Source organism: Chiloscyllium plagiosum, chromosome 10 (assembly GCF_004010195.1).
Source record: "Chiloscyllium plagiosum isolate BGI_BamShark_2017 chromosome 10, ASM401019v2, whole genome shotgun sequence".
NCBI lineage: Eukaryota > Metazoa > Chordata > Chondrichthyes > Orectolobiformes > Hemiscylliidae > Chiloscyllium > Chiloscyllium plagiosum.
In genome coordinates this window covers 90,342,383-90,360,596 of record NC_057719.1, presented here as the reverse complement: position 1 = coordinate 90,360,596, position 18,214 = coordinate 90,342,383, and the positions used below count along the sequence as shown (strand labels likewise).

At 42.2% G+C, this 18,214-nt stretch overlaps 1 protein-coding gene across 6 annotated transcripts in view; it reads left to right on the top strand.

Moving 5' to 3' along the window:
* The window catches only part of numb (NUMB endocytic adaptor protein), a 167,286-nt gene that overhangs the window by 67,785 nt on the left and 81,287 nt on the right, over positions 1-18,214 (top strand). For all 6 annotated transcript variants that reach the window (XM_043698378.1, XM_043698381.1, XM_043698377.1 and 3 more), the window contains exon 2: positions 1,405-1,547. In XM_043698378.1, the coding sequence (XP_043554313.1) occupies positions 1,422-1,547 (126 nt within the window). In that variant the 5' untranslated portion in view covers positions 1,405-1,421. The remainder of the gene's footprint in view (positions 1-1,404; positions 1,548-18,214) is intronic.

Here is an 18,214-nt window from a genome sequence, read left to right as displayed (position 1 = left end):
GAAACATGAAATTCTGAGTCACTACTTTAAAGAGATGGTTAAAAGACATGGGGAAACTCATGCTTATTTTGTTTTATTGACATGCATGCTGTTTTAAAATTATTTTTCAAAAGGCCTCATGAGGTTTTCTCGGGTTTGTTTTGATTTTGGGGGCTCTGTTTTGATTTTCAGGGATTTCTTTTGCATTGGCTTTAAGTTCTTAGGTGATGCAGTCATTTAGTAACATTTTGTATTGGTATATAGGATGTTGGGACTCTTTTAAACAAATTTAGAAGTATTCATCAATATCCTCAATTATCAACCATCAATTAAGATTAGACTCCCTACAGTGTGGAAACAGGCCCTTCGCCCCAACCAGTCCACACCGACCCTCCAAGGGTAACCCACCCAGACCCATTTCCCTCTGACTAATGCACCTAACACTATGGGCAATTTTGCATGGCCAATTCACTTGACCTGCACATCTTTGGACTGTGGGAGAAAACCGGAGCACCTGGAGGAAACCCACACAGACACAGGGAGAATGTGCAAACTCCTCACAGACAGTTGCCCAAGGCTGGCATTGAACCTGGGACCCTGGTGCTGAGAGGCAGCAGTGCTAACCACTGTGCCACCGTGCCGTTTAATGTAATGTGACAACTCATGGAAAACATCAATTTCTTAAGACACCCAGTATTTAAGTAGGCACAGATAACAGGCATACGTTAGCAACAAGTCTTATTTTCAAAATAATTGACACATTTAAAACATACAAAACCATCACTCAAAACATATCTTTTGCAGTCTAGTGAGGTCACAGATTATGCATTCCCATGCCATTGGCACAAAGCTGTAACATTGCAACCAAGAGGCAACTAACCTTTCTACTGCACTCAGTTTTCAACATTGGATTTAAATTTTGCAATTGATACATTTTTATTACAATACTATTAAGTTCATTTTCCAACAGTAGTAGTTTCTGAATATATCCTGCCTTAAACTAGAGGTTCCATATTCATTTGCGAGGCATTTATTACCCCTCTCGTGTGCCCTCGCTCTTGCGCCCCCTTGCCTCCCCCCTCTCCTACATGTGTGCCCAACCCTGCTCTTGTGTGCTCTCTTTCTTGCCTCCACTCTTTCTCACCTTCTCTCACTCTTTCCTCCTGGTAGGTGACACCCCCCTGGATTTGACTGATGTTTGCTTGCCTTTAGCATTCTCAACACAAGGCTGCCACAAGTGCAGTGATCCACCCCAACATCCCCCAACCGCCCGTACGCCCCCTCCAGTAAAATACTTGATTTTCTGCTCATCATTTTGAGAAGTGGTTTGTGCTGGAGAAATGGTAATTATTTTCGGGAAAAATAAATAACAAAGTTTGTTTAGTGCACCGCAACTTAATATGCGTTGTTTTCTTCTTTTTGTAGAAAGCAAGTGGTTAAAAATGAACAAACTACGGCAGAGCTTCAGACGTAAGAAGGACATCTATGTTCCAGAGTCAAGTCGACCACATCAGTGGCAGACTGACGAAGAAGCAGTCCGCAGTGGCAAATGTAGTTTCCAGGTCAAGGTGAAGCCCCTTTTCTTTATTGAAGTGATTTGTTTGTGGCAGGCTTTGTGGTTTCTTGTCTGGGATGTAACGAAAATTGCAATGCGACTTGCAGAATGTTCACAATGAAGTTGCTTTTGTAACTATCCTCACCTATCTAGCTGATTATAGGAACAAACTGCGTCTTCTGGCGAGTTTTCACTAATAGATAGCAACGGGAAAAAGTGGCTTTTAAAAATAAAGCTTGAAAGGAAGCTGAGTTTACCAGATTAAAGTAATATTCCCAGGATGTTGATCTATTCCAGTCTCTCTGGTGCTCATCAGTCACGGAAGGCCTAAAGTGGGCAGGTGGACCTTGTCTGCTCCCTCTCCAAGGACACGTTTGCTTATAACCTACTGAAACATTGTACACGCATCAGTTGCTTTTGCAGTATAGGCAGTATGCAGCAGAAAATTTGTTTACAAGGTCCATCAAGCAATGATGATTTTAGTGCTGCTGGGAGTTGTGGTCAAATGTTTGGGAGAACTCTGCAATGTATATTCTGCCCACTTGTTCTGGGAGACAGGTAGTGGTTTACTGTGTAATCTAAAATAATGTGCCCTGTCGGATGCGGAGCTTTGTCAGTGTTACACTGCAATATGTTAAAGTCTGTAATAGGAATCCAAGCTACTTCTTGCTGAAAGGATATGAGCTCTACCAGTCAAACTGAGTCAACACTAGGTATGTACTTTCAATTGGCTAATAGTCAGTTTCGTTAGTTTTATATCATGCGTTTTTAAAACCATTTAATTTCATTTATCTCCTGGCCACTAAATGCAGCATCTGTAGTCTGCTGTATCATTAGATAACCATGTCAACTGGTCTGACATTGTGGTAGTGAACATTGAATTTCAGTTCCAAACCAAAACTTTGTTATTTTTCTAAATTAGAGATGTAATGTAGATTGTGGCATGCAAATCAATCTGATGTTTCTTCAGTTGCAAAAAGCATGTGGAGACCAATGTTCTTGCCCCCTCACATTTTTGAGAAAATAAGTGTGTTTTTAAGGCTGTTGTCACCTTTCTGAGGTAGCATGTTAGAAATCAAGCCATGCTATTTCTGGAGTTAGTCCTATCAAAGTATGGCAAAGCCCCCAATTTACTTGGCAGATAGACAGACATAGACTAGCACAAGACACATACCAGGTTTCTTTACATGACAAGGACTACTGTTTATTACAAATAAATTCTAACCACAGATAAACAACTATGAACTGTCGACATATAATTACTGATTAAACTGTAACCCTTCAAGCGCCCCCACTTCAAGATTAAGTAAACTGTGTTTGTGTTGAGAGGAGAAAAAAGACTGGGTCAACAATCCAATGACCTTGGTCCACACATTTGGTTTTGATTCTTTTGATTGTCAGGATTTTTGTTCTTCAATCGCTCCTTCTCCAGGATCTTTTCACTTCACAAAAGGCACTGTAGATTGGTGTATTAACTGTAGAGTCACCTAGTTTTGATATGATGCCACAGGGTCAATGTTGGGACCTTTGCCCAACATTGTGGGTTTTTTTTAATCCATTCACAGGATGTGGGCATTGCTGGCTAGGACAGTCTTTCTTGCCCATTCCTAACTGCCCAGAGGCAGTTTAGGGTAATCCACATTGCTGAGAGTCTGAGTCACATATAGACTAGATTGGGTAAGGATCCTTTCCTCAAGAGTTTTCATGAGCCAGATGTGTTTTTCCAACAATCGGCAACAGTTTCATGATCATTGTTTTACTTTTAATTCCAGATTTTTATTAAATACGAATTCCACCAATTCAGATACCTCCTCCTATGTCCCTCAGGAAAACGACCCCACCATTGAACACCAGGCCGTTGTGTTGACAAGTCACTAATCTCATTTCAACTGATGATCTCCCCTCCATTCTCCCAACTCCACATCCCACCACTCCCAAACAGCTCACTTGTACCTCCTCCCCAAAATCCACAAACAGAACTGCCCGAGCAGAGCCATTGTTTCTGACTGGTCCTGCCCCACAGAACCCACCCGTTCCTATCTCCGTTCTGGTTTTTTTCCCCCCCTCTTGTCCAGTACCTTCCCTTTTATAATCCACAATTCCTTTGACACTTTATGACAGTTCAGAATTTCCAGTTTGCTGGCTCCAGCTGCCTCCTCTTCACCACGGACATGCCATTCCCGATTGGGGCTCTCTGCTTCTTGCTGGGAAAAAAGAGCATGGACTGTCTGCATCCACCACTGTCGTCCTCCTGGCTGAATTCATCCACACTTTGAGCATCTTCTCTTTAAACTCCTCCCACTTGCTTCATGTCAAAGGTGTGGCCATGCATACCTGCATGGGTCCCAATTATGCTTATCTCTTTGTGGAGCATGTGGTACATTCCTTGTTCCAATCGTACTCTGGTCCCCCACCCACACCACTTCCGGTATGTCGATGACATCATTGATGTTGCTTCCTTCTCATGTCCAGAATTGGAAACATTTATCAATTTTGCTTCAAATTTTCACCCTATTCTGATGTTCACGTGGCCCATCTCTAACTCCTCCTCCTTCTTTGTCATCTCTGTTTCGGTTTCTGGGAATCCGACTCCCATGGTTACCTTGACTATACATTCTCACTGCCTCGTTATTCTGTTCTCCAAGGTCCTCCATGTCCGCCACATCAGTTCCAATGATGCCAGCTTCTAGAAGGGGGTTCCTGAAATGTCCACCATCTTCCTCAGCCGAGAATTCCCCATCCCAGTGGTTGACACATCTCCTGTTCTTCAGCCCTCACCCCTTCTCTTCCCTCCCGTAACAACAATTGGGTTCCCTTTGTTCTCACTTAACACCACACCAGCATCTGCATCCAAAAGATCATCAACTGCCATTTCCTCCACACCAGTGGGAGGCCACCACCAAGCACCCGTTCCTCACCACTACCTTGTCAGCATTCTTCAGGGGCTATTCCCTCTGGGGCACCTTGGTCCACTCCTCTTCCACTTCCAACACCTCCCCCATACTCCTATGGTACCTTCCCATGCAATCACAGAAGATATAACCCCTTGGTCTCTCCTTGCTATCCAATGCCCAAGACACACTTCCAGGTGCAGCAGTGTTTTACCTGTACTTTGCCCAATCTACTGTCCAGTATCTGCTGCTCACAATGTAGTCCCCTCTACACTGGGGAGAAAAAATTCAATTGGGTGACCACTTTGCACAACACCTATGTTCTGTCCACAAAAATGATATTGAGCTTCCAGTCGCCTGCCACTTTAGCGCATCACTGTGTTCCCTGGTGAACATCTCTGTTGCTCTAGCAAAGCTCAGTGCAAGTTAGGAGAACAGCACCTCATTTTCCACCTTGGACCTCTGCAACCTTCAGGACTCAAAATCAAGTTGAATAATTTTTAGGCCACTGCACGTTCTCCTCTGTCCTTACCCCAATCCCTGCAACCCAGATCTTGTCATGAAATAGGCTCTGCTATGCACAACCCTTTGTCAGCCAATAATAGTCATCACTAGCAGGCATTAAATCCCACAGAAAGACCTTCTACCCACTCCTTTGCTCAACTTTTTCTCTCTGTCCCGCTCTCTTTCTTTCTCTCTCACTGTCTCTCACTCTCTCTTGGTGCCTTCTCCACCTTTGAGTTAATTCCTCCCCCCCCCCCCCACCGTCGTTTCTCCCTTCGCATAGAAGGCAATTCTTTCCTTGCTTTAATCAGTTCTGAAGAATGGCCACTGGACCCAAAACATTAACCTGGCTTTCTCTCCACAAATGCTGCCAGACCTTTTTCCAGCACCTGCTGTTCTTTGGGATTTTGTTTGCTCATCGTCTGCCATGGCAGGATGCAATCTCGAGTCCACAGAACATCACCTGGGCTGCTGAATTAATAGTCTACCAATAATGTCATGGTCAGTCACCACTTCCACCATATATGTAAATGATTTGGACTTGAAGGTAGGAGGTTTCCAGATGATAGAAAAATTGGCAGGGTAGTAAGGAGGATAGCCTTAGATTACAAGAAGATACAAATGAGCTGGTCAGATAGGCTGCTCAGTGGGAAATGGAATTCAATCTGGATAAATATGAGGTAATGGACTTGGGCAGGACAAACAAGGAATGGAATACATGATGAACTGTAGGACCCTGGGAAGCACCAAGGCTCAGAGGGACCTCAGTGTATATGTACACCTTTCCCTTAAAGTGTTAGAGCAGGTGGATAAAATAATTAAGAAAACATTTGATATACTTGCTGAGGCATAGAGTTTAAGAACAGGGAATGTATGCTGGGTCTGTATAAAACGTTGGTTAGGTCTCAGCCTGAGTATTGTGTGCAGTTTCTGGAATCCACATTTTGGGAAGGATGTGATAGCACTGGAGAGGGTGCAGAGAAGGTATTGTCTGGATTGGGAAGTTTAATTTATGAAGAGAGATTGGATGGACTGGAGTTCTTTTCCTCAGAGCAGAGGAGATTGAAAGGGGACATGATTGAGATGTATAAAATTATGAAGAGCATAGGTAGGGAAGACAGGAAGAAGCATTTCCCCTTGGTGGAGTGATCAGTGACCAAGGGACATAGATTTCAAGTAAGGGCAGAAGGTTTGGAGGAGATGTGGGGAAGAAAATTTTCATTCAAAGGGTGGTGGGAATCTGGAATTCACTGCCTGTAAAGGGTGATGGAGGAAGAAACCCTCGTAACATTTAAGTTGTATTTCAATGCGCACCTGCGATGCCAAATATATACAAAGCTACAGACCAAGTGCTGGAAAATGAGATTCGAATAATTAAGATGTTTTTGATCGGAACTGATGTGATGGGCCGAAGGGCCTTTTTCTGTGCTGCAGTTCTCTATGACCTTAGTTATTGGTGAAAGGCTACAGCTGGCAGCAACTGGTTAGGGAAAACAAGCTAGTTTTCTTTACATTACAAATATTTCACTGGAGAGAAAGATGCAGCATTTGTCCTTGTCTTGGTCCGTATGCTTCTGCCAGTATCGGGCAGCACAGTGGCTCAGTGGTTAGCACTGCTGCCTCACATTGCCAGGGAGCGGGTTCTATTCCTGCCTCGGGCTACTGTCTGTGTGGAATTTGCATATTCTTCCCATGTCTGCATGAGTTTCCTCCAAGTGCTCCGGTTTTCTCCTGCAATCAAAAGATGTCCAGGTCGGGTAAATTGATCATGCTAAATTGCCCATAGTATTAGGTGCATTAGTCAGGGTGGATTACTGTTTGGAGGGTTGGTATGCAGTTGTTGGGTCAAATGGCCTGTTTCCATACCTTAGGGAATCTAATCTAATCTATTGTGCATACCAACAAGCTATAAATACATCTATCTATGCATCAATTAGATTCTTATTGTTAAATTGATTGGTTTGTGGAATTGCTGATGACAAAGGCAATCAGCAACCTTTTGTCGGCCAAATGTTACTCACCCTCTGACACCAGGCCGCCTACCAACAACTCCACCTCTGACAGTGTTTAAACAAGGTAACAGTGTAAACATAATTTACAATGAGATTCTGTACTTGTAAAAAGTGCAGCAATCCCTTCCACGGTCGTTGGTTTTAAAGCATTCTTTGTCCAATTCAATTCAGCATTAAAAGTATCGTGAAGTAAAAAGCTGTGGGCTTTAAATTGTATTCCCCTTGGAGTTGGTCTCAATTTATTTTAGCTTAAAAGTGCTGGAGCTATAAATGCCTCATAAGTTGGCACATGGAACACACAGCTAACATGGACCATGTTGTGAAGAAGACTAATAGGTGTTTAAGAGATGCTGTACAGAGTAGTCTATTTCTCATCCACCCTTCTCTCCCTAGAAAATAAACGTAAGAAAGATGAAAAGTTATTGACCTCAAATACTAACTTTTTCTTCTACAAGTGCTGTCTAACCTGCTGAGTATTTCTCGTGTTTTGTTTCTATTTCAGGTTTCTGGCAGCTGCAGTATTTAGCTTTTATTTTTATACTTGCTAAGTGTCAATGTGAGCAAATGAGCTGATCTACAGGTGCAATTTGATAGTGTGGGAATATTATATGAAATATTAAAATGGAGACTCTGACATAGTTAACTGCTATGGGTACTGTTACTGGTAATGAGCTGTTGGCATAAATCTGTGGTGATTGGCACCATAATTACATTGTAGTCACATGGTGACCATGTCATTGGGTTAAATAGATCATTTACCAGCAGATTATGACTGGAGGAATGGTGTATTTCCTCTTGGTTGTGAACTTAGAAACTCTTTATCCTATATAAAAAAAAACTGCATCTTCCCGACATCAAAACTGCCAAGTTCTATTTGAAGGGACGTTGAAATAGCTTCTTTGGAAATATGATTTAGATTTTAACTGATGTCAGATTGTTATTATTTGGCAGCAATATAAATAGCTTTTAAAACCCCCGATGAGAAGTTTGGAATGTGGGTGTTCAGGAAGGAAGTCTGATCTTGCAGCGTGCTGAAAGGTGTACTGAGCGACTGCCAATTGTCACGTTGTTAGCGCGGATGAAATGATATCAGTCCGAGCCCAGAGTGCGGTTCAACAATCGGTAACGTTTATTACTGCAGTAACGCCGGCGGAGATCAACCGAGGTCCGAATCTAGGCTGCTCTGCTGTTCCTGCGCGCAGCTTTATATTATATACTTTTAGTTGTCAGGATGTGTGGGATTTGAGGATGAATGGGATGATAGTTCCCCATCATCACTGGAGTAGGTGCTAATAGGCTGTTTCCTGCCGTCCCAGGAGAGTTGCAGGGCACGCACAATAGGGAGCTAATTGGTTTATGTAAAACAGGTCCGGGTATTATCTGCTTGCCTCTCTCTGTGAGGGCAGGGGCTAGCACCCCCCTTTGTTCCCTTGGCGTGTTGGTGTGTATTGGTCTGTCTCTTATCGTTTCCTGATGTAGGCATAGTCCCGTGGCAAGAGCAGGGCGGCTCTGATGCCCACTTGCAACGTGTTAAAGGCATCACCTTTTCTCTACTTTGGCATTCTCTCACACTTCAGGATACCAAGTCATTCTGGATTTTAAAAAAAGCACAATGCTTGTCATCTGATGACAAGCTGTGGAAAAACAAAGCTTAAATGTTGGTGGGATATTTAAGTTGAGGACACCATTTAAAAAACGCATTCCTTATGGGACGCAGTGACAAGTATTAATGCTTAATATTTAATTAATGGGTTTAATGAGGAAATTGAATGTACGTTTAGAGCCCAGTCATTTCTATGCTGATATTCTTCTCCAACTCTGCCTCTTGCTGTTTGGAGGATACCCACAGTGGAATGATCACACCCTTTTTTGTTTCTCAGCTCTAATAAATGAGCTTTGTTCCCTCAATGCTATCTTGCAATGTTAAAATAACTGCCATTCCATTTTGCTTTTTTCCTCCTTTATTGTCTGAATATCAAGCACTTGTACACACCATTTTTAAATGACAATTAAGATCAGGAGGATTTGCCTGCTACTAAGGAAAGGGCAAATTTTATTGAAGCTTTTGGCCTTGCACTTAACAGGGCAGTTTACCAATTCAAAGGGCTGGCTAGAATTTAAGCTGTTTGAGAGGTGTGTGCTGATTGGTTACCAAGTGGACTTTGGTGCAAGCGCTGTCTTGGAGAATGCACAAACTGATGACTAATAGTTAATGATCGGTGATTGTACAATTAGCATTTGTGGAGGCAAAGAATTGCATCAGCAGTCAATTTAGGGTGGTTAGGCAAGCAGTGTATAGTGAAAACTATTAATACACAGGGTCCTGTGTGCACGTACATACCATGAACTCAACAAGACAGCTACTAGCCATTCCCTGTTTCTCAAGCCCTAATAGGACATATTCAGAATTTTGGTTTAACACTTTAAAGGAACTGGCAGTTAACTGTCTATCACCATCATTTGGTGCATTTTTCATGGCAGCGCTTCTACAAATCCGAATCCATTTGCTAATTGCTCAACACTTTCCTCTCAGTATAAAAATTATTTTTCCCCTTAAATTGGTATTTTTTGAGTACAGGGAGAAATTGAGGACTGCAGATGCTGCAAACTAGAGTCGAAAAGTATGCTGCTGGAAAAGCACAGCAGGTCAGGCAGCATTCCAAGGAGCAGGAGAGTCAATGTTTCGGGCATAGGTCCTTCATCAGGAATGTGTGATGGGGAGGAAGGGACATGGCAGATAAATAGGAGGGTGGGAGAGAAGATGGGGGAAGGTAATTGGGAAGGCAATGTGTAGTTGAGTATTGTCTTGATGAGTGTAAGACAAAAAGCTTTTACAAAATAGTTGTTTTCAACAATGCTCAAGTTCTGTATGACCAAACTGCTAGTAATTAGAGGATGTGCTCAATAATGACCTTGCACTTTGGAGCTTGTAACAATAATGGCTAATGTTGCAATTATGATGTTGATTACAGTTTGGTATTACATTTAACATGAAGTAAGCAAATTGAACTCGTGACCTATTTTGAATCCTGCCTGACAGCAAACGGAGTGATTTGGTGGTTAGACATTAAATGAGGCTCGGATCATTTTACTGAGAAAAAGGTGTTGGGTGCTTACCATGTTAATCAGGGAAAGACTGTAAATCTCAAGTCTTAGAAATTATTGAGTGTCAGGTTGGAAACATTTGTACTTTGAGTAATCAACTTTAATAAGAAAATTGGAGTCTTGATAGCTCATAAGCATTTCTGCAAGGCCCATGTGATTAAAGTTACCATGGAGGTGAAGTTTGAAAGGGTAAGGGTTTACGATATCCCTGAAAACTACACAGACAAGATTAATCTGCCAGAAATTGGGGGAGGGAGAGCTGCAAATTTCTGGAAGTCACCACACAAATGTGGGAGGGAGCTTGAGCTTGGGTTGAAAAGACTGAATTCGTGGGTTTAAAGGCTGGAACATGTACCTAGCAGGTGCTGGAGGAGAAGCCTCTGGGAAACAATATCCCTCTGAACGCATTCTGATATTAAAGTTATCGTGCTCAGAAAGGTGACTAGGAATCAACTTACTGTCACCATGAGAATAAGCAAACCTACAAAGCATTGGGTCATATCTAAGCTCCTATGATCCTCTGTTCATTGGCAATTAAGCTATTCTCTGGAGGAAGCAGATTCATAAGTAACATCATCCTCAATGACAGGAAGCTCTGCATGTCAGAATAAAAGGCAAGACTGAAGTAGGTGCTTGATACATCTTGGCATCCTCTTGAGACCGAGCATCACAGATGCCAGTCTTCAGGCAGTTTGATTCACTCGGTGATATAAAGAAATGAATGGAAGTCTGGATAAGGACCCTGACAATATTCCAATAATAGTTCCAAAGTCATGTGGTTTTGGAGGTGTGGGTGATGTTGGAAGTTCAATTATCTAAGCCAAGGGCATTGCAGCAGAAGTTCTGAGGACCCTACTATCTTCAGCTGCTTCATCAATGACTTTGCCTTGATCATAAGGTCAGACGTAGGAATATTTGCACTATTTGTGACTTCTGAGATACTGACCTGCACATACAAATATGCAACAAAATCAGGATATCTTGGGTTGATGAGGGACAAATTCATAGTACACAAGTGCCAAGCCATAACACTCTACAATTTGAGAGAATCTAATCCTTTTTCCCTGGCCTTCAGAAACATTACCATTGCCGAATCCATCACTATCCTTACTATTAACTGAAAACTGAACTGGGCCAGTCATATAAATACTGTGGCTACAAGACCAGGTCAGAAGCTAGGAATTCTGTGATGTATAACTCCTGACTTCCCAAAATTGGTTCACTATCTACAAAGTCAGGTCCGCGATAGAATGCTCCTCACTTTCCTGGTCGAGTACAGCTCCAACGAACCTCAACCTTAAAACCCCATCAGCCTTCATTCCCTCCATCATAGAGGTGCAGCAGTATCTGCAATATGCACTACAGGCCCTCACACAGGCTACTCTGCCAATACCTTTCAAATATACAACCACTACCTTTTAGAAGGATAAAGGCAGCAGGTACATGGGAACACCACCATCCTGACTTGGAAATTTGTCACCATCTGTCCATTTGGCCAAAATCCCAGAATTCCTTATGGCACAGTGTGTATACCTGCACCCCAAGGGCTGCAATGTATTCTCATGGTGCCAGCAAGTTGATTCCTCGTCACCTTTCTGAGCTTGGTAACTTCTAATCTCAAAACTTAATCAGAGGGGTGTTGTTTCCTAGACACTCCTCCTCCAGCACCAGTGAGGTAAATCTTTCAGCTCCCCACATATTTTCAGGAAACTCTGGATGTGCCACAGCCAGCAATGCTCGCGTTTTGCGAGTGAATTTTTAATAAACTACAACAAGCTTTAAAGATCACTCGATTAATTAGCCTCTAGTGTTGATGATGGCTAACTGCTTTATAGGGAAAGTCAACTTCAAACTGAAGCTGATGTAGTTTGTAACATTTAAAATTCCTGATGATTATCCACTATTATTATTGTGCTCCAGGAAGAATTATTCATCTGTGTATTTTTAGGTAATGGTTCCGGGTTTCCATGTTAAAGCAGGAAACTAGAGGGTACTATTGTGTTTGATGGAAGTTCTTTTGAAACAGATTACTGCCCTTCAGAACACAAAACAGAATTTCAAGCCGCCTCCTGAAATTACCAAAACCTGGTTTTAACATGGTTTATTTGCTCATTGGCAGAGTGAATAGAAACTTGTTGAGATGTTGGTCCAAGGTAGGAACCCTGTTTATACTGAGAGACAGCATTTAGCTGAGGAATTTCAGGGATGAAGGATAGCCCTAGCAAGGAGTCTACAGGTGACTCTCTTGAGGGCAAGGTGCTCCAGATGTGGCAAAGTGAGGATCAGCCGAGCAAGTGTATGATGGAGGACCGGCATTAGAGGAGGATGATATGCTTGACTGTTGAAGACTGAAGGAAGGGCAAGTGGAAATTGTGCACCATGATTGGTTACTGAAGAAAATAGTTGGAACTGTGGGAATGGTGCCTGTTTAGAACATTTGGAAAGCAATACTTAGCGACAGAGAGAGTCACTCAAAATGCAACTAGTGTGGTGACCAGAGGAGTTGAACGTTGATCATTTTAATAGAAATACAATCAACTGAGCAGACATGGGTAAGATGAGTCCAAAGAGGGTGATTGGGAGTTCACAAAGAAACCAGTGTTTTCAATGTTAGGACAGGGGAAGCCCTTGGTAGGGGGTTGACTTGGTTGACAAGTTAAATGAAGAGATGGTCTTATCCTTCAAGGAAAAAGACAAAAGTCTTTCTGTACAGTGCAAACCCATAATCTGGAGTTTAAAAGTAATAACATATCTAAAAATGTCCATAACTTTTTCATTTTAACCTTTAGGATCCTAAGCATGTGCCATATATTGCAGCATGTGTTCCCTAAGATGGACTGAACAGGGTTACAATTGATATAGTACATCATGTCTGATCAGAATTCATGTAACATGTATGCAGGAGAAGGAGTGTTTGATGCACAGAGATTGTCAAAAGATACGTTGTAATATTTCAATATGCTTTACAGATATGTAGAAGCATAGGACTCGGGAGCAGATGTAGGCCATTTGACCCCTCAAATCTGCGAAGCCATTCAATAAAACCATGGCTGATTTGGTAGTTTCAACCCCAATTTTCTGTCTGCCTCCATAGCTCTCAACTCTCTGGTCCTTCAGAAATCTATTGAATTCAACCATGAATATGTTCAGTGACCTCCACTGCTCTCTGGGGAATAAAGTTCCATGGACACTCAACCTTCATTGCCTTATTCCCACGATCCTTGTTTTATGCTATAAATGTGCGGCACTGAAACTAGCTGTTGAATATTGGATGATTTAATTGTTGGAGCTTGCTTTGTAATGATTTCTGGACTGTTAAGATTGCTCAAAGCTCCCTGTCTCTGGACTGATTAATTCTGATGTCCATTAAGTAAATTACAGCAGGGAACTTCCTGCAGGATAATTCTTATGAAAGGCATCAGAACAACGATTTTACAGCATAAGAGGCAGGAACACTGGAGCATTCAAAAATCAGAATTTGTATGTTTCTTAATGATGTGACAAATCGTGTTAACACGTGTGGTCCCTGTAAAGGGAGATGATGGCATAATGGTAATATCACTGGGCTAGTAATCCAGAGATTCAGACTCCTGTCCTGAAGATACCAGCTTCAAACTCACCAGAGTTGCTGGTAGCATTCAAATTTCAATTAATGAAAAAAATCTGCAACTGGCTGTTAAGCTATTGATTGTCATTAAAAACACATCTGTTCAATAATTTCTCATTCGGGACATAAATCTGTTGGCCCTATTTTGAATTTTTCAGTCAACTTGTTTAAAGATGTTTCTCACCCCTCTGCAGCAGGTGGGACACTATCTGACCAATACGTGACTGCAGACCCACAGATTCTTAAATGTTCTCTGAAATGACCGAACAAGCTGCTCAGCTTAAGATGGGCAATAGTGCCTACTTTCTACAGGAGGAAAGAAATCCCTTTTTGTGTAATCAGTGTCTCCAGTTGCGTGATATTAACAGCATTCCAAACCAAAAAAAAAATTTGCTTGAATTCTAATACTTTTTTGAAAGATTTGTTTGAGGCTGACTGAATTATTCAACTAACCTCCTTATGGGAATAACCGCTGGAATAATTGTGAGGATTATTGCATGTTCCAGCAAAAGTGGAACAGCCACAACCTGCGAACGATGTGTGGGCTGTTGTTGAAATGTTTTACATGATCAAGTATTTAACAAATGTACAAATCATACTCCAATGCAAAGCATTTATACTGCCAAAATATTTTAATTTTAAAAATCCAGTTGATATTTTGTGCCACCACCCTATTTCTGTCATCATGTTCTACACATCCTCCTCTTTCATTGTGGGATATGTCAGGTCATGCAAATTCCCAGACCGTTCCCAACATACTTTATCTGACATGTTTTGCTCTTCACTTTCAAATCCATTACAACCAAGCAAGAATAATTGCCCATTTCATACTGTGCTACTGTAGTTTGCAACTCTGGCATCTACCCCACTAAAGTGGACAACAGCCTACATATGTGCTGTGCATGAAAAAAAGGACAAATCCAATCCGGCTAATTACTATTCTATCTGGCTGCTTTCGAATACAAGTCAAATGATAGATGGTACTTTCAAGCAGCTCCGACTCCTACCATCAATCAGCCAGAAGTTGATGATTCAGTTTGGATTCTGCTAATTCTAAAAAATTATTCTATATTTATAATCAACCTGTTCAATATGAATCTCTGAAATATTCCGGACTACAACACAGGCCTCTTGGTTCAGGAGTAGGGACACTACCATTGTGTCACAAGGGCCCTTAATTAAGAATTACTTACACTTGCAATTCCCCAGTTACTGAAGCAGTCCGTGAGAGAATAAAGAGGTCCTCTTTTGGAATGGCAACCAGTGACTAATGGAATTCATCAGGAGTCAGTACTGGGATTACAACAATTCATGTTATACGTTAATGATCTTGATGAAGGAACTGAGACCATTGTTTCTAGGCTTGCAGATGACACAGGTCGAGGGATAGATAGTGTTGAAGAAGCAGGAAGGCTGCAGAAGGACTTGGAAAGGCTAGGAGAGTGGGAGATGATGCGGTAGATATACTGTGGGAAAATGTGAGGTTATGCACTTTGGTATAAAAAATAGATTAGATTCGATTCCTTACAGTGAGGAAACAGGCCCCAAAGCCCAACAAGTCCACACCGACCCTCCAAAGAATAACCTACCCAGACCCATTTCCCTCTGACTAATGTACCTAACACTATGGGCAATTTGGCATGGCCATTTCACCTGACCTGCACATCTTTGGACTGTGGGAGGAAACTGGAGCACCCGGAGGAAACCCACGCAGACACGGGGAGAATGTGCAAACTCCACACAGACAGTCACCTGAGGCTGGATTGAACCTGGGACCCTGGTGCTGTAAGGCAGCAGTGCTAACCACTAAGCCACCGTGCTGCTCCAAAGAGGGGCATTGAGGTATAAACTTCTCTTGAAATGGGGAAAGGCTTCAGAAATCTGAAGCACAAATGGACTTGGGAATCCTAGTTCAGGATTCTGTTCAGATTAACATGCAGATTCAGTTGGCAGTTAGGAAGGCAACTGCAATGTTGGCTTTCATTTTAACAGGGCGAGAGTACTCGAGCAAGGATACATGACTGTGGCTGTATAAAATTCTGGTCAGACAGAATTTGGAGTATTGTGAGCAGTTTTGCACCCGTGTCAAAGTAGGGATGTGCTGCCTTTGGCGAGGGTTCATACAAGGTTTACAAGAATGATCCCATCTAAGGAATGGTTGAGGACTCTGCTCAGTACTCATAGAGCACAGAAGCAGACCTATCAGTCCATTTCATCCGTGCTAACCAGATTTTCAAAAGCAAACTAGTCCCACTTGCCTGCATTTGGGCATAAACTTCCAAAACCTTTTCAATTCATGTATCTATCCAAATGTCTTTTAAATGTTGTAACTGTACTGCATCGACACTTCCTGTGGCAGTTCATTCAACATACAAACCAACCTGTGTGAAAAAGTTGCCCCTTAAGTCCTCTTTAAATCTTGTTCTTTTCACCTTAACAGTGTGTCCCTTAGTTTTAAACTGCCCCACTCTAGGGAAAAGAACGTTGCCATTCAACTTATTTATGCCCCTGGTGTTGAAGGGCACCCACAGTATTGTTTCAAAGGACCTTCAAGCATTCTGAGTCGTGATATATATTCTATAGGTATATCAGGAATAAAAGAATGACCAGAGTAAGATTAGAGCCAGTCAAGGATAGTAGTGGGAAGTTGTGTGTGGAGTCAGAGGAGATAGGGGAAGCACTAAATGACACTGGAAAAAAGACAGTGTTGTCGAGGAGAATACTGAGATACACAAGGAGGTGTTAGCGATTCTGCAAAGTGTGCAAATATCTAAGCACCCGAGCCGAATGGGACTTATCCAAGGATTCTCTGGGAAGCCAAGGAGGAGATTGCAGAGCCTTTGGCTTTGATCTTTGTCATTGTCTAAGGAATATACCAGAAGACAGGAGGATAGCAAATGTTCTTCTCTTGTTCAAGAAAAGGAATAGAAACAACCCTGGTAATTATAGACCAGTGAGCCTTACTTCGGTTGTGGGCAAAGTGTTGGAAAGAATTATAAAAGTTAGGATTTATAATCATATAGAAAGAAATAAGTTGCTTAGGGATGATCAGTATGGTTTTGTGAAGGGTAGGTTGAGCCTAACAAACCTTATTGAGTTCTTTGAGATGGTAACCTAACAGGTTGATGTGGTGTATATGGGTTTCAGTAAGGCATTTGATAAGCTTCCATACGGCAGGCCATTGCACAAAATATGGAGACATAGGATTGACTGCGATTTAGTGGTTGAGATCAGAAATTGGCTAGCTGAAAGAAGTTAGAGGGTGGTGGTTGATGGGAGATGTTCATCCTAGTGGTGTTTTGCATTGTCATTTATATAAATGACGTAGATGAGGGCGTAGAAGGATGGGTTAGTTAATTTGCGGGTGACACTAAGATTGTTGGAGTTGTGGATAGTGCGGAATGAAGTTGTAGGTTACGGATAAACATAAATAAGCTGGAGAGCTGGGCTGAGACATGGCAAAGGAGTTTAATGCAGAAAGGTGTGAGGTGATTCACTTTGGAAGGTGCAACAGGAAACCAGAATACTGGGCTAATAATAAGATTGTTGGTAATGTGGATGAGCAGATAGATCTCTATGTCCATGTACATAGATCCCTGAAAGTTGCCACCCAGGTTGTTAAGAGGGCGTATAGGGTGTTAGCTTTTATCGGTAGAAGAATTGAGTTTTGCAGCTATGAGGCCATGCTGCAGCTGTACAAAACACTGATGCGGCCGCACTTGGAGTTTTGCATACGGTTCTGGTCACTGCATTCTAGAAAGGAAGTCGAAGCATTGGAAAGGGTTCAGAGGAGCTTTATCAGGATGTTGCCTGGTATGGAAGGAAGGTCTTTTGAGGAAAGGCTGAGGGACTTGAGGCTGTTTTCATCGAGGGCTGAAGGGCCTGTACTGTGCTGTTATGTTCTGTGTGTTTTATTTCCAAGTCCATGGCAGTGGCAGGTGGTGGTGTTCCATACATCTGCTGTCCTAGTCTTTCTCGGTGACCAAGATCACAGGTTTGGAAGGTGCTGTCAAAGGATAATTTGGTGAGGTGCTGTAGTGAAGTTTGTAGATGGTACACAGTGCTGCTGCTGTGCATCAGTATTGAAGGGAATTAATGTTGAGAGGTGGTGGATTGGGTATTTAACAGACTGCTTCATCCTGGATGATTTTGAGCTTATCAAATATTGTTTGAACTACACTGTTCCTGGCAAGTGGAGAGTGTTCATGTCAAGAATATTCGTCATTCTCCTAGCTTTGCCTTGTACGTGGTGGTCAGGTTTTGGGGAGAGATGATGATTTACTCATTGCGGTAATCCTAGCCTCTGATTTGTCCTTGTAGCCATAATGTTTATATTTGATGAATTGAGTTCATCTACCAGTTGATGGTTCCCCCCCCCCCCCCCCCACAATGATGCTGGGAGTTGGTGGTTCAGCATTGCACCTCAAGTGATGATAGTTAGGTTTGTTCTTGTTAGAATTGGTCGTTGTACGGCACTTGTGTGACATTACTGCCATTTATGAACAAGGCTTCTCAATCCTGGTCCTGCTGCATATTTGCATGGACTGTTTCAATTGGGAGA